General features: G+C 43.9%; 1 protein-coding gene and 1 non-coding gene across 4 annotated transcripts in view; one reads left to right on the top strand and one right to left on the bottom strand.

Annotated features, from left to right (window-relative positions):
• Window positions 1-17,026, bottom strand: part of WBP1L (WW domain binding protein 1 like) — a 60,728-nt gene extending 43,702 nt beyond the window's left edge. Inside the window, exon 1 of one of the 3 annotated variants that reach the window (XM_077748375.1) lies at window positions 16,855-17,026. In XM_077748375.1, the coding sequence (XP_077604501.1) occupies window positions 16,855-16,944 (90 nt within the window). In that variant the 5' untranslated portion in view covers window positions 16,945-17,026. Of the gene's footprint in view, window positions 1-73; window positions 124-6,901; window positions 7,014-16,854 lie in introns of those variants that run through there. The other 2 variants (XM_077748379.1, XM_077748376.1) reach the window with 2 other exon arrangements.
• On the top strand, window positions 261-338 carry LOC144218554 (small nucleolar RNA SNORD20). Its single transcript, XR_013331194.1, has one exon. It is a non-coding gene; the product is annotated as a small nucleolar RNA SNORD20 (small nucleolar RNA).
• Window positions 17,027-17,323: the final 297 nt, after the last annotated feature.

The raw sequence follows: 17,323 nt of genomic DNA, 5'->3' as shown, positions 1-17,323 counted from the left end.
GCACAAGATGGGGCAGAGAGCGGCTGGAGAGAGAAGGCAGAAGCCCCACACACATGGCGTCTTCGCGGAGTACCTCTGGCCAGCACATCTGGTCTTTCTGATGGCTGCCATGTAGCACCATGGATAGCAAGGGCAGGAACTTCTAGTTTATGTAGTATCTTAGGCTTTCTTTTTGCTTGTTTACATCTTGGAGTTGCTCTTGTTGCCTCTGGGGGGTGGGGGAGGTAGAGGGAAGATACCTATTTCAAAGGTCTATTAAATAGAGAGAAATAAAAGAAGTAGAAGAGGGATGATGGAATCTCAAGAAAATTCCTCTAGGTAGTTAAGTTCTGACCCAGCTATCTTGCCTGAGGAAAAAAAAAAAAAAGAAAGAAAAGAAAAGAAAAGAAAAGAGAAAGAAAGAAAGGAAGGAAGGAAGGAAGGAAGGAAGGAAGGAAGAAAGAAAGAAAGAAAGAAAGAAAGAAAGAAAGAAAGAAAGAAAGAAAGAAAGAAAGGAAGAAAAGTAGAAGTTGAAGCCAGTTTAACAACAGCGTCCTAAGGTTTCTGGCTTTCCTGCCCCCGACAAGAAAATCCTACTGTGTTGACAATCAATCACTCCACAAATATTTACTGCCTTCCTAGATGGACATTTACTACCTTCTCCGGAGAGTGCAGGGGTCTCTGAAACTCACCGCTGTCGCTGAGCTAATGGACGGCCACTGGATCTGCAACCCCAGCTTTATCAAGTACAACAGCAGCCTTGTTTGTTTTTGTACCGAAATGCCAGATTCATTTTTCCTGCCCTGAAAACAGTTCAACCCCAACCGAACCAGCAAGGAGCCAAGAATTACATGAAAATCAGCACGCTCCAGCTCGCTGCTGTCTCCCCGCCCCCGCCCCCCCCCCCATATGTTTCATGTCTCTTCCCAAACCGCTCTCTAAACTGAAGACTGGAGGGAGAACAAAACGAGGAACATAGGTCAGATGTAACTCCATTAGGAAAATTAGTCTTCAAGGTCTCCAATAAATCTGATTTCATCTTTCCGTTTTATTTCAACTTTGAGCAAGACAAAGAGAGATACATACGGTCCACGTCAGGTGGGAACATGGCTCCAAAGGTGGCAGGTCCAAAGTAAGGACTAACAGCAAAGTCCTCTTATTAAAAGGCACCTCAACTCTGAGTCCCTGGAAACAGCTCCGGGCCCTCTGGGTGCAAGGCGGTAAGAGTGATTATTCGCACTGTCCAGACAGAGATCACCTTGGTGGTAGAAAATTCACCCTCTCTTTTACGTGCTCATAAGCTCAACAAAATGATTTATTCTCAGGCCTAACTCCTCTTCTAAAGTAGCAGCCACTTAAAGGCAAGAGGTCTTTCATTTCTATGTCCCTCAAAATACAAAGCAGTGCCTTACACTACCATAGGCTCTCAAAAAAAGACTGGTACATAGATAACGAGACGTATGACTCAAGGGAAGACTGTAAAAGCAAAGCTAATACAGCTGAATCCCCAGACAGCAGTGAGTGCAGGTGACATTTTCCTGGTCATGAAACCCGATAAACAGCTAAGAGATGGGGAGAGCACGTAAACTCATGAGGTTCTACACAGGGATTGGGAAACCCTTTGTCTCATTATCTGTACATCTATCATTTCTCTGCTGAGGAATTCAAAGCATTTAAGCCGTCTCAAAATTCCCTTATTCAAGATAGAACCAGGGCGTGATCTAAGCCCATTAGTGTTTTGATTAGGGGGACTGGGCTGGAGTGGCTCCTGGTTCTGTCACCGGTTCACCAGATTAACTCCATTAAGCAAAACCTAAAAGATGCCCTTGTTTTGCCTTTAGAATTCTTTAGGATTGTGAAACTTAATAAAGTCTAGCTGGAGGGGTGCCTGGATGGCTTAGTCGGTTAAGCGTCCGACTTTCGCTTAGGTCATGATATCGCGGTTCATGGGTTCGAGCCCCATGTCGGGCTCTGTGCTGACTGCCAGCTCAGAGCCTGGAGCCTGTTTCAGTCTGTGACTCCCTCTCTCTCTGACCCTCCCCTGCTCACGCTGTCTCTCTCTCTCTCCTAGAAATAAATAAAAATATTTTAAAAAAATAAAAAAATAAATAAAGTCTAGCTGGAAACACAGCTCCTGGCACCATGTCTTCCTTCATTTCCTGGATCTTATGTAAATTACATATCACCTCCTTTCTCCTTAGGCTATTTGATAACCAATCTACTCCAGGTCTAAGAGTTCATGGTCAAAAGCACCAGAAGAAAACATGGAGACAATTTATCCCTCCCATAAGTTGCAGGAGGTGGAAAAGCTTCTGGAACACACATATCCATGCCCCAAGTAAAATGATGACTAAGGGTGGTGAAACTGGAGAGGCTATCACAGCAGAATAAATCCTCTGGCACGTTTGTCATATAATGCCCGACCACAGGACACACCTGAACACGGTACTCCCAGCCACAGAGAATAAGGCATCATGGGTGACAGCAGTAAGTAACCCTACTCCAAAACCAACTTGACCCAAGGGTGCAAACCATGAAGCGCTAGAGCAAAGCGGAAGAAGCAGGCAGAGAGATGCTCCGATACAGGCCTAAAGCTTAGAAAGAGAAAAGCTGGAAGTACCTTTGAGAAAGTATCCCCCATCCCCCATCATGGCAAGAAGGAAAGTCAGGGCCAGCCACGGGCCCTTCCTGAAAAAAATCAGCAGGCACTCATATCTTTGTACTTATATGTACTTATATCCATCGCTCCAAAGTCTTTCTCTTTATTCAAGATGGACATTCTGGCCAAGGTGTTCTCAATACTGAGGAAAAGGTGACGCTAAGCACTGAGAGACACAATAAATCATCATCCTTATAGAACTCAAGGTTTATAAACTACTTTCACATCCATTTTAGTTGCTCCTTATATCAGTTGGTAAAAGGGCCACACAGTTTTTACTATCCCCCCTTGCCAGACAGTATAGGGAATGTCTGAAAATGTGCATTGACCTAGGACCAGACTTCAGGTTTCTTTCTTTCATTTTTTTAATGTTTACTTATTTTTGAGAGAGAGAGAAAGAGAGAGACAGAGTGCAATCAAGGGAGGGGCAAAGAGAGAGGGAGACACAGAATTCAAAGCAGGCTCCAGGCTCTGAGCTCTCAGCACAGAGCCCAACATGGGGCTCGAACCCACAAACCATGAGATCATGACCTGAGCTGAAGTCAGACGCTTAACCGACTGAGCCACCCAGGCGCTTCTCTTTTATTTTTTTTTTTTTTAATTTAAACAAGCTCCACACCCAGTACAGAGCCCAACACGGGGCTTGAACTCACGACCCTGAGGTCATGACCTGAGCTGAGATCGAGTCAGACTCTTAACCGACTGAGCCACCCAGGCGCCCCCAGACTTAGGGTTTCTGACTGAAGGGACAGTGGTCTTCCCATGGAACCTCAGTGAGTGACACTACCCAAGGGGAGATTTTCCTTTAAACTAGATAAACTAGGGGTGCCTGAGTGGCTCGGTCAGTTAAGCATCCAACTTCGACTCAGGTCATGATCTCACAGTTCATGGGTTCGAGCCCCGCATCAGGCTCTGTGCTAAACATTTGCTCAGAGCCTGGAGCCTGCTTCGGATTCTATATCTCCTTCTCTCTCTGCTCTGCCTCCCCTCACACTCTGTCTCACTCTCTCAAAAAATAAATAAATGTAAAAAAAGAAAATTAAAAATAAATAAACAAACGAGATAAACTAGACTCTGTTGGGGCTCTGGCATTCTCCTATGCTACTACCTATTCTCCTGACCCTGGACCAATTGTTTAACTTCTGTGAGTGCGTTGCTTACTTCGATCAGCATTGTCCAGAGACTGTTCCAAGGCAGCCATTTCTGCAATAAGAGGCCCATGTGGTCAAAGAAGTCTGCCATCTCTCTCGGAGACTCACAATGCATGGGCTTTACAGTTAAGCCTCTGAGGAGTCTCAGTTAAGAAGACTGTTCAACCTGAAATTTTCCTACATTTCAAACAGCATAGTCTTTCTTTCTTACTGAACATCTGTTCATGCATCATTATCTCTATGGTATCTGTCAGCCTCCAAATCCTCTGCTCCATTTCTCCCTCAGCAACTCTGCTCATCTGCTGTGAACCCCCCAGTACTGTACCTTGAGGGCAAGCATAGTCAGCCAGGCACAGGATGGGGACACACGACTTATGCCCCTGGAGAGGTGAAAATGCGCTGACAGTCTCCTCATTTTCCCAAGTTTCTCTGAAAGATTGCACAAATGTGCAATCTTAGATAAGAGTAGGATTCCCCCCCAATTCTCCCTACACTAGAAATTTGAGGGCAAAAGTCCCAAGTTAATCTTTCACTTTACACACTGGGGAGAGGGTGGAAATGGATATCCATTGTGATGAGATGACAAAGAAAGTTTTGAAGGGGGGAATAAGGGTTTGCCATGACCAAAACTCCTCTACAAGACCCGGTCGAGTGAAAGAGAGAAAGCTGTAGCTGTAGCTGTAGCTGGAAGAACACATCTGACACTCCCAGGACTGAAGGGTGTTCTCAGGGAGCAACTCTCTCTCTCTCTTTTTTTTTTAATATTTTATTTATTTCTGAGGGGGGGGGAGCAGGGGAGGGTCAGAGAGAGAGGGAGACACAGAATCTGAAGCAGGCTCCAGGCTCTGAGCTGTCAGCACAGAGCCCAACGTGGGGCTCGAACCCACGAACCGTGAGATCATGACCTGAGCCAAAGTCGGATGCTTAACTGACTGACCCACCCAGGCGCCCCAGCAACTCTCTTTTTAAGTAGTGGAACACTTTGTGAGGATTGGTTACTTATGAAAACTGAAGAACTGTCGTATGTTAGCTGAACTTTCTAATGGCATTTTTACCTCTGGGCCTAATTTAAATTCTCACATGCAAGAGCCTATCCTCTAACATTAAGCAATTAATGTCCATTTTTTAGGGTGCAAAATAGTATGGTTGTTATGCTGAGCAACAAAATCTTTTAGATTTTGATTTAGATTTAAAAGATAAAAAGATCTTTTATCTTTTAGAGACTCAAATGGAACTCTTCGTGGCTGAAATGATGGCTGAAATGATACGATGTCTGCAGTCTTCTTAAAAATAACTTCCCTGGGCATGAATGGAAGTGAAAGGAGATACAGACAAAACAAGACAATGATAAGAAATAGCTGAAGTTGGGTGATGGGAACATGGGGGTTCATTAACACCATTCTCTTTATTTCTGCACATGTTTAAAACTTTCCATAATAAAGATAGCTAAAGGATTCGATTCTAAATAGTGTCTGCTCTTGACTCAAAGTAATATTAAGCTTTACAGAGCCCTTGAAAGAACTAAGGAACACCAAAAGCTCAAGTGACAAAAGAAAAAAAAAATAGATAAACTCGACTTCCCCCAAATGAAAACCGACTGTGCTTCAAAGGGCACCATTAAGAAAGTGAAAAACAGAACAAAACCTTCTAAATAGGGAAAATATTTGCTAATCATTTATCTGATAAGGGACTCATATAGATTCTTAACTGTGAGACTCCTCAAAGGTTTAACTGTCAAAGCACACGCCTTGTGAATCTCCAAGAAAGAAGGCAGACTTCTTTGGCCACATGGGCCCCTTATCACACAAATGGCTGCCTCAAAGCCGTCTCTGGGCAATGCTGATAGCAGTAAGCAGCCAACTCAGAGGAGTAAAGCAGCTGGTCCAGGGTCAAGAGAATAGAATGCCAGAGCCCCAATAGAGTCTAGTTTAAAGGAAAATCCCCTCAACAGTCACTTGCTGGGATTCCATGAGAAGACTTGTTTCCCTTTAGTCTGAAAAGGAACTCTAAAATGGGTGAAGAATTGAACAGACATTTCTCCAAAGAAAACTGGCACAAATGGCCAATAAGAACAGAAAAGGTGTTCAACATCACGAGTCATTAGGGAAATGCAAATCAAAACCAAAATAAGATACTACTTCACACTCATTAGGATGGTTATGATAAAAGAAGACAGACAATAACAAGTGTTGGAGACAATGTAGAAACATCAGACCCTCATAATTGCTAGCGGGGAATATAACATGGTATAGCCACTTTGGAAAACAGTCTGGAACTTCCTGAAAAAAATTGACATAGGGTTCTCACATGGCCAGCAATTCCACTCCTAGGTATATCCTAAGAAAAATGAAAACCTATGTCCACACAAAAATTTGTATACCAACGTTCATAGCAATTTATTCATAAAAGCCCAAAAGTGGAAAAAGCCCAAATGTCTATGCGTTGACCGATGGATGAATAAAATGTGCTGCACCCATACAATAGAATATTAATGGAAAGGAAGAAAGTACTGACCCATGCTACAACATGGATGAAGCCTGAAAACATTATGCTAAGTGAAAGAAGCCATTCACAAAACACTACCTGGTGTTAAGATTCTGTTTGGAAGAAATGTCCAAGATGGGAAAATCCACAGTGACAGAAAGTAGATTAGTGGGTAGTAGACTGGGGTTCAGGGGGTTAGGAAGGGAATGACTACTAACTGCTACAGGGTTTCTTTTTGGGATGATGAAAATGTTCTGTGGGTTTTTTGTTTGTTTTGTGTTTTTGAAAAGAGAGAGTACACATGCACACGAACAGAGAAGGGGCAGAAGGAGTGAGAAAGATTCTTAAGAAGGCTCCTGTCTCAGCACAGAGCCCAACACAGAACTCAATTCCATGACTCTGGGATCATGAGACCTGAGCCGAAATCAAGAGTCAGACACTCAACGGACTGGGCCACCCAGGCGCCCCAAAAATGTTCTGAAATAGTGGTGATGGCGGCCCAATCTTGTGTACATGCTAAAAACCACTGAATTATACACTTTAAGAGGGTGAAATTTACAGTATGTGAATTATATCTCAATAAAGCTGTTACTATTTTTTTTTACAAAGCCTCAGAAACCATCCTCACCTCAGAACAGGAAGTACAGTACATCTCAGCACAGGACGCTGTGTGCAGACGGCGTACAGCACTGCGTGTGGTCTAGCACTGTGGTCAGAGCCGGTGTCCAAATGCAACTCCCACACCCAAGGCAAGCACACTTCTCTGCTGGTGGTGACCCCACGCTTCCTCATTCGGGAGGGCACGGTGATGTACAAATCAAGATAATAGGGTATATTCCAACTTACCTGCTCTAAGAATAAACAACTTCATGCTTTATTATTAGAAAACAATTGGTGGAAAAACCTCATCAGACTGCCAGGGCTGGTGATGTGGAAGTCACATGTCTTTTGGACTAGAGGCTCACTAAAACATACTCTTAAATTCCTCCACTGGAAACAGATCTTGGGTCAGTCAGGGGATAAGAAGGCTTAAGGCTTCCCCAAAGCTTTAAAGAAAAAAAAAAGAAAAAAGATAGTTGTATAGGCTAATATTTACCAAGTAATTACTATGAAGCAGGCGCCATTCTAAGTGCTTTATAAGTACTAACTCAATTTATAAGTACAATAACTCCATTAACCTGCACAATAACCCTGTAAACTAGGTGCTATTATCCCATTTTACAGATGAGGAAACTGAGTCAATTACCTAGCGTAAGGTTATACGGAGGCAATATGGCTCCAGAGTCTGCACTCTCATGAAGATACTTCCAAGTATCCCTTCTCCTGGGATAACCACCACGAAAAGGTCATTGGTTAGACTCATGTGCCACACAGCAACTGGCCAACGGCTCCGGGCCTGCCTGACATCTTCCAGGGGACTATAAACCACTTCCTTAGGCACCTGAGTAGGCACAGCTATGCTTCTCCAGCTCCAGGTACACTGCTCTAGAGTGCATCCTGTTCCACAGCACACGGAGGAGACGGGAAGCTAAGCAAATCAGAGACCTCTATAAGGCTTTCGAGAAAGAAAACTGAAATGTTCCACACGTGACTGTGTTGAGTGAGAAGGCACATCTTCTAGGATACAGAGAGGCACAGATGAAGGAATGCTGCTTACACATGTGCAGGGAAATAAGCCCTTGAATACCCTACTGATGGGGATGTAAACTTATACAACCACGCTGGAGAGCCATGTGGCACTATCTACCCCAAATTCCAAAGGTACAACCCTACAATCCCCAATTCCACTTCTAGGAATCTAGCACAACTGCAGAAAGAGGTACATATAACAATGTTCACTATAACACTGTGTGAAGTCGTAAAAACTTGGATACAACGTATGTTCATCTATGAAGGAGTAGTTAACTAAAATCATGGTCTAAGGCAATAACATACAGGTATTTTTTAAAAAGTCAGAGGTATATATGCAATATAGAAAGAAGTCTATAAAGGATGAAAAACATGCATGTTGTAAAGTAGCACATAGAAATTATCCCCTTTTTGTTTTAAAAATGAATGAAGGGGCACCTGGGTGGCTCAGCCGGTTCAACATCCGACTTTGGCTCAGATCACGATCTCAGAGTTCAAGGGTTTGAGCCCTACATCGGGCTCTTTGCTAAGCCAGCTTTAGATACTATGCCCCCCTCTCTCTGCCTATCCCTCACTCTCATGCCTACATGTGCATGCTCGCTCTCTCTCTCTCAAAAGTAAACATTAAAAAAAAAGTTAAAAAAATAAAAACAGATGAAAAATAAAAAACACTATCCATTAACAACAATTTTATATAGAAGTTGCTTACATATATACGAACTATTACTATATCTATAAACATTCAGCATAAGCAGAAAACCCACCCAAAACACAGCCAACCATAAACTTTCACTTTTTACTCTAAGCACTTTTGTCTGTATGTATACCATTGTTACGAGTATGTGTTACTTTTGTGTAATTAAAAACTGAGGGGCGCCTGGGTGGCTTAGTCGGTTAAGCGTCCGACTTTCGCTTAGGTCATAATCTCACGGTTCGTGGGTTCGAGCCCCACGTTGGGCTCTGTGCTGACTGCCAGCTCAGAGCCTGGAGCCTGTTTCAGTCTGTGACTCCCTCTCTCTCTGACCCTCCCCTGCTCACGCTGTCTCTCTCTCTCTCCTAGAAATAAATAAAAAATAAAACCTTTAAAAAAAAAAAAAACTGAAAGGCACCTTAAAGGCACCTTAAAGCCCAGAGAAAAGCAGCAATCAGGTCTAAGGAAGGAAAACAGAAAGAAAGCCATAGTGGACCTCAGGCCAAATCAGACTGGTACAGGTTTTCTGCTTTCCCCCAAATCCCTGCAAACACAGCAAGGAGATTTGCATATTTAAAGAAAAAGGGCTGAAGTAAAAACAAAGAAGTACACAGGATGAATTTCTCACACTATTCAACTCTATATTCAAATCCCAGAGAGCTAGAACGCTCCACCACCTCAGGGTAGAAAGCCAAATATTAACCTTTTCTCCCAAATAAACCACTAAGAGGGAAAAATAATTTAGATCTGACCAGTAAACTAAGTTGTGGTTTTTCTCTTGTTTCTTCTGTGTTTGGTTGGATTTTAATATAACTGGAGTGAATCACCAGGTGGAATTTTAGATGAGGAAGATAATTTTGGGAATGGCAAACAAAAAAGCAGCACATAGGATTTTGAAAAACATGAATATTTTCCCCATGAACACATGCCTCTGATCTACAAGAATGTGTAATAACACAGTGTTACAACATAAGATCTGTCTTGCTTGATATTTAAAAATCAAAACAGACATATTTTTATAGCTTTACTCTAGGATCCACCCTTCCAAGCCACAAATATCCTTGCAACGTCTTACATTCACTTTTACCTCTTCCAAAACTTAAATTCTTTTAGGCACCTAAGATCATGAATCAAAAGTTAGCCAAAGCACTCTGAGGGCGAAGATGGCACCAGGAACAGAGACAACGCATAGCTCATCTATTTTCCAACAGAAGAAAGTATGGAAAGAAGAAAACCAAAGTAAATAAATCCAAACTATGGGAATGTAGCTGAGTAAGCAAGAGTATCCCAAAAACCCAGTCCACGCAAGACTGGCAACCTACAAGTCTGAGACCATGACCTACTTTAATTCCCACACTGGGAAAGTCCAGAATTGTATCAACAAGCCACACAACTCTATAGGATGTGGTTTGTTTCCCCTTTCCTTACCTCCCAGGTTGCAATGCTCTGGGTTTATTGATATTTCTTTGTTTGTGGCTTCCACATTGCATGCAGTTTTTTGGCCAGACTTTGCTCCATCTAGTGGAAATACAAAGAAAGGATGGTCCAAAAGGGAGGTGCCCATAAGCCAGACCTCAACCTGTCTGTTGTTTGCCACCAAGCAGACAGGTCACAAAGACCAACTGTCACTGCTCCCTGTCACTCAGTGGCTGCTCTTGGTGTCTGTGCAGTTATGGTGGGATGGGTGCCCACAACTGGGGTTATAGGACAAAGAATGAACCCACATCACAGCATCACCTGGATCCTGATGGTCCCTCAAGCGTTAATCCAACAACCTAAGGCAGAAAGCAAGAGATACTCTCAGGAGAATGGATGGCCAGGCATTCTAAAGGCATTCGGAATTGCTAATCCAAAGCTATCTGAGATACCCACAGTATGCATCAAGTGTTGCCAACTAGTGTCCCAAGCCCACAGACAAGCTGTGTCTTGGGGGCTTGAAAGAGAAGGCTTCTCCTGAGGTCACACAGTGCAGTCAGCATGTAGAGACCCTGACAACACCTAATGGCTTCTGCAGACTGAGTGTGTGACAACAAACCAGTGTTCATGGGGCCAGAAATGAGAGCAGAACCAATACTTGGAACGGGGGAAAGAAAAAGTTCTAACAACACGACTCCGTTCAGACTGGTTATAGAACCGTGGTGGACACTGAGAATAGAAAGTAAGTGGCCATCAGACTATCACTGGGGTGAAAACAAACATGTTCTTAAAATGAAACCACAAGGGTAAACCAAAGCAAGAGGAAAGAGAGTTTAAGGCTGGGTGAATACGGGAGGCTCACCTGCTTACTGAACCACAAACTAAAAAGAACATCTTTTTCCCCCAAACTGTTTGATGTTCCGACTGGTGACATGTTAGCAAATCTGAGAGTAGTCAAGATTCAGGATATTAAAGCTTTCAATTGTCCCACCTAAAATTTGTTGCCAAGGTTATTTCATACACTTCACAAAGCTATGTTCTCTCTTCATAGGAAGGCTGACCTCAAACCCTGTGATCATGAGCACGAGCTGATACGGGGATGGCAGGTACCATAACACCAGCGCTGACATTTTGGACCAGACTCTGTTGCGGGGGGCGATCCTTTGTTATGGGAGGTTTAGCAGTATCCCTGGCTTTCACTCACTAGATGCCAGCAGCACTCCCAAGCTGTGACACCAAAAAGGTTTCCAGACACTGACAAATGTCCTCCGGAAGGGGCAGAATTATCCCTTATTGAGAACTACTACTCTAAACATACGGGTTCACCATGAACATTCCCTATAGGGGCAAATCTAAACTCAGATACAGAACAGAATCAAAGAAGTCACTTTCAAACTCCCCAAATCTCAGCTTCTGAACTAAACTTGAGAGCTGATACTAACTTACCAACAACCAAATGCACCCTGAGGACCACAAATAATAATAGCAGTGAAAATTATTATTGATACTGATATATTATGTCCACTTCACAGCAAACATAAGGTATGTACTATTACTGGTCCCATTTTATAGGTGAACACACTGAGGCACAGAGAAGTTAAAGAACTTGCTCAAGGACAGTAAGTGGAAGAGTCAGGTTTGGGTCTCAGGTGGTTTGCTCCCAGGGCCTAGGGCCTCACCACTGTGTTAAACTATATACTTCATTATTCCCACACCGGAAAGCCATTAGATCTGCACTATTAAGCAGTCAGTAGCCACATGTAGCTATTTAATTTAAATTACTTAAAATTAAACATCATACCAGACTTGGAAAACAGTCTGGCAGTTCCTCAAAAGGTTACACATATAGTTACAATATGACCCAGCAATTCCAGTGTTAGGTATAAACCCCAGAGAAATGAAAACTTAGGTCTAGAATCTTCTGATCCGTACTCAGACGTGTTATCCGTTGTGCCACTGGCCCCCTCTGAAAACTTAGGTCTATACACACACACACACACACACACGTACATTCAAAACAGCTTTATTCAAAGCAGCCCACAAGTGGAAACAGCCCAACTGTCCATCAGTTGATGAATGGATAAATTAAATGTGGCTCATTCGTACAGCTTAATATTAATTGGCTATAAAAAGGAATGAAATACTGATACATGCAATGACATATTGACATATCAACACGGGCGAATCTTGGCGAATCTTGAAAACATGATGCTAAGTGAAAGAAGCCAATCACAAAGGACCACATGGTGTGTGATTCCATTTATAAGGAATGTCCAGAAAAGGCAAATCCATAGAGACAGAAAATAGATTAGTGGTTGCCAGGGGCTGTGGGAGGTAGGGATGGAATGGAGAGGGACTGCTAATGGCTTATGGGGCTTCTTTTTGGGGTAATGAAAATGTTCTAAAATTAGATAGTACACGGTCACACAATTCTGTGACTTACTAAGAAGCCTTTAAAAGGGCAAATCTAGGGGCATGCTAAGTATGTCTCAATACAGTTGTTATAAAAAAACTAAACGTCATTAAAAATTCAGTTGCTCATTATCCTAGCCACATTCCAAGTACTCAACAGTCACATGTGGCTAAGTGTCTACCAAAATGGGCAGTGCAGCTATAGATCATTTCTACCATCACACAGAGTTCTTCTACTGGACTGCACTGCTTGGATGAATGGATAAAAGGCCTCCTTACCACACAACCACAGTCTACCTTTCAAGTGTCACCCTCCTCTACACACCCACACAGGAAGCTTCCACCACAGACAACGTGCCACCTCCAAACACACTGTCCATTTTCACCTTTCCATGCTGAAATAGACTTTTTTTTCCCCTTCCTGGTCTATGCAGATCCCATTTATCTTTATCAACCTTTATGGCCTGGTCCAAATGCCTCTTCTGTGAAGATTTTCCTAAATCCCATCTTCCCCTGTCAGGAGCGGAACCAACTGCTCCCCCAGTCCTTTGTTTGCACATCCTTTAGGGCACTGATGGCTCCGGGTTACAAATCATTGTGTGCGTGATGTCTTTCCCAAAAGATCACCAGCTTCTTGAGGAATGCTATTCAGTTACTCCTCCGAGGCTTATGGGGGGGGAGGAGGGGGAGAGGCGGGCTACTTGCCTAACAGCCTGCTCCAGAGAAGACATTTCAATAAATGTTTGCTGAATTCTACTGAAAGAACTTACAGAAATTCAAGGTGTTGATCTGAGACAAATGGTCACTTTGGTATATAAAAGAGACCAAGAGAATGAGGGAAAGAGAAATAGGGTCCAGACGTTCCATCTCCCACTATTCTCCAAGAAGAAATGATGGTGATCACACTGAAATGCTGTTTTTAAGAAAGAAAGTGAACTAAGCCTTCTGAACTGAAAACTGGGGCCAAGTTGGTAAGTAAGGGGAAAGGGCACAGGGTATACTATGGAGAGGTGAGATAAGAAAACAAAATCAGGAATTAGGACCCCCATCCAACTTAAAGTTTTAAACATGACAGAGGAAAGGTAAGGACTGTGTCTCGAGAAATTTGTGCCCAGACCATTAGCTGGGTGGCTTTACAGAAAAAGACAGTTCTACTAAAACTTTATTTTAAATAACAGTCAGATTGTTCTAGTTGAACCTAACCAACAACAGAAGGAAAGGAACTCTATGTATCTCAATCATTTTTTAACTAGAAGAGACAAAGGCCAAGGCTTTACTGACCACTCGACTGCTTTTTTACTCGGTATGGGTTTAAGGAATGACATCTGAGTCACAGTAACCTATAGGAGAGTTAAGTTCAAGTTCCCAATCTCAGAAGCGAGCTAGGCTGTTAACTTTCGTGGGCCCGGATGGCAAAAAAATGACAATTCCAGTGGCGAGCTGGTAACAGGGAAAGTAAGCTGCCTTAATGCCGTATATTTCCGATATTAGGTACACATAAAAAAAAAAAAAGATTGTATTTGATAGTGGCATTTCAAGAGGAAAATAATGCAATAAGATATGCACACCATGTTCAATACAGAATGAGTACAGCGAGTCCTCCTTGATTCAGAGTTAGCTGGAAGCCACTTGCTGAAATAAGGACAGTGAGTACCTGTATGTCCTATCCCAAAATGGTCTCTGATTTTTTTTAACTGATTTCTACAAGCCAAAAATCAACAAAAACCTCAAAACAAAAACCAAATTGACTAAACGGTGCTGGATTCAGAGTTAATAATTATATAGCAACTTCCATTCCAAAGGTTAAAATTCAAAACACAAATCTCACTATAGATATCTAGAACTCATGGACAGAAAGAGAGAAGGGTTCGAGGTGGGGATGGGAGTACTGGGTGGGGGGAGGGTCAGGAAGAGGGAGCCTCCTCATTACAAAAAAACTCTTTTCTCCGCAGAAACTGTGTCAGTGCTAGATCCACCCAAATGGAACAAAGTACAAAAGGCACCCTGTCCCCAAAATAAGTACTGGAAGTGGCAGAGAAATGATAAGAAAGTGGCCTGTGATCGATAAACTGCAATTCAGGGGTGCTATTGAAGTTCTCCTCCCCCATCTTCTCCCCAAAGCCCAGGCTTCTGTGACCTGATGGGAACCTCCACTTTCCATCCTCTGCCAATGAAGTGGATCCGGTTCCTCCCATCAACTCAGAGGCCCACCACTGCTCTTCCATCCGGGTGAAGCATCCACAGGCCTAGGGGACCCACCTACTAAGGCTCCAAAGTTCTTAAACAAACCCTCTAGCAATGTTATTTACTGGAGATTGAAGAATGACCTTTCTTTACTTACAGAAATAGACGCAAAGGCAAAGCAACGGTTTGTTGTATATTTTGTCAACTTCTATACTTCTTAACTTTACCAGTCCTAAGGGTTCTAACGTTTCCAATAAACAAAGAAAATCTCTCTCCTGCCAGTTTATGATTTCAACTAGGACAAGGAAGAACCCCAACAAACCCTAAAATGGAAGGGTCCCAGTGCTAGAAAAGGGAATATACTGGGCCAGAAAAGGAGCTCTATTCCTTTCACATGTTATTTCAAATATATATAAATAGATTCTAGGGGGCAGAGGACACTTCAACAGGTAACTGAATAACAAATTGTGGTACGGCCATACAGTGGAATATCATTCAGCCACAAAAAGAATTAAAGTACTGGTACATGTTACAGTGTGTAACATGTAACCATATAACATGACGGAACCTTGAAAACATGTTAAAGGAAAGCAGACACAAAATATCACAAATTGTAGGATTCCATTTATATGCAATACCCTGAATGGGTAAATCCACAGAGACAGCACTGGAGGTTGCCAGGAGCTGAAGGAAAAGGGAAACCAGGAGGAACCGCTTAATGGGTAGGTGGTTTTCTTTTCAAGTGTTGAAAATGTTTTGGAACTAGATGTAGTAGTTGCACAACATTGTGAATGCACTAAACACCACTGAATTGTTCACTTTAAAATGGTAAAATGGGTTTAAATGGCTTATGTTATGTGAATTTCATCTCATTTTAAAAACTTTTTTTTTTTTTTAAATAAAGGATACTGGAGCACGCGGGTGGCTCAGTCTGTTAAAACTGACTCTTGATTTCGGCTCAGGTCATGATCTTGTGGCTTGTAAGTTCGAGCCCCACATTGGGCTCTGGGCTGTGTGCTTGGAATTCTCTCTCCCCCTCTCTGCCCCTATCCCACTCATGCTCACTCTCTCTCTCTCTCTCTCTCTCAAATAAACTTTAAAAATTAATAAAAAATAAAATAAAGGATACTCATGGGCAAACCAAGATGTATATGTAAAAAGGAAGCCCATAAACTCCTAGGGAAAAGATAGTATTTTTGCTGGCACTCGGCTTCTACTCTTGATCAAAACGCAAAGTTCAAGTGCTAAGCTGTATACACTCTGCCATCATGCCATGTGTGAAAGTGAGTGTGTGTCTATTCCCTTCTAAAAAGACACGGAACAGAAGAGAAAGTGAAGAAAATAGAATGGTAAAGCCTTGCCAAATGCAAAGGAAGGAGGGGTGATTCCCCCTACTCCACCCCACCCAACTTGGCACCAGCAGTAACACTCCCATTAGGGTTTCGAAATGCCAGCCGGAGCTGGAATCGGCACAAGCGAGCTTCCCTGCCTGGATAAAAAGCAAGCCACCTAGCAAGAAAAGCTGGGGTGCTCCATTTGCTGCCCATATTGGCATCAGCACCACCCTTTGCTCAAAAGCCCTAAACTGGCCTAGATCAGCATCAGTGGCTGGCTCTCCCATGCCAGCCAGGCTAATAGCAAGAGCTTGTTATAGCTCAAGTGTGTCCTCCTCCTGAAGGTTCCTGATCTACTTCATCCCACAGATCTTCGAAGAATCCGGCCTCCAACCACTTGCCTCCAACACATTAAAAATGGGGCCAAGATACACTCACAACTTTTCCCTGTCCAGTATGAAATAAATATCCTCCTCCTTCAGAGGCCAGCTCAATAACCCACTTACCACTACCCGCACATACGTACACACTGCATTACTGCCTCGAAAGACCGGCTCCACGAGGGGGCACGAACGCGCCCCCCCCCCACCACGCCTCAGCTTGGCACCACTAACCAGTCACGGTCACCCCAGTCCATCTGACCTAACAGCTCTCGCAAAGGTCCCTCACTCACTGGGCTCCATGCCTGTGCCACCTCCCTGACACCAAAACAGGTGTCCCTCAACTAAACACCGACGCCGCCTTAGATCCTGTCCACTCCAGGCATGGGAGCCACTCTCGAGACCCCTCAACTCTTGGCGACAACACTCTTTCAGCCCCCTCCAGCCAGGCAGCGACGCCGTCTTCAGCCCCCTCCAGCCAGGCCTCGACGACCCCCAGGCCCCCAGGCTGGCCCGGACGCCCCCTCCCCCTTACCTGCGGGGGTTCAGCCCTGGCTGACAGGGGGCTGGGCAGCGCCTGGAGGAGCAGGAGCGCCATGCCACCCAGGAGCCTTCTCCTCTCCATCCCCCTCCTGCTCCTGCTCCTCCGCCACGGCGCCGCCACCTCCCTCCTCCTCCTCCTCCCTCTCCTCCTCTTCCCTCTTCTTCCTTCTTCCCTTCTTTTCCTGTTTCACTCTCCCCTCCCGCTTCCGGCTCTGCTCCACCCCTCCCCAGACCAAACACCCTCCCACACACTGGGCAGGCTCTCCAGTTCCAGCGGTTCATGGATCCTTGCCCTTCGTCCATTGACCAAAACAGCTGTCGATCAAGTAGAAGTCCCGCCCCTTCGCCCCCCAATGGAGACGGAAGACCGGAGGGATCCAGCCAATGAAAAGTAAGAGGAAGCCGGGCCATCTTGAGTGCTGCACGGCCGTGTAAATGCGTCCCACGCCACAGAGAGTGGC

This window comes from Crocuta crocuta, unplaced genomic scaffold, assembly GCF_008692635.1.
Source record: "Crocuta crocuta isolate KB4526 unplaced genomic scaffold, BGI_CrCroc_1.0 scaffold619, whole genome shotgun sequence".
Taxonomy (NCBI): Eukaryota; Metazoa; Chordata; class Mammalia; order Carnivora; family Hyaenidae; genus Crocuta; species Crocuta crocuta.
The sequence above is the reverse complement of the archived record's forward strand: the minus strand, read 5'-3'. Positions and strand labels throughout refer to the sequence as shown.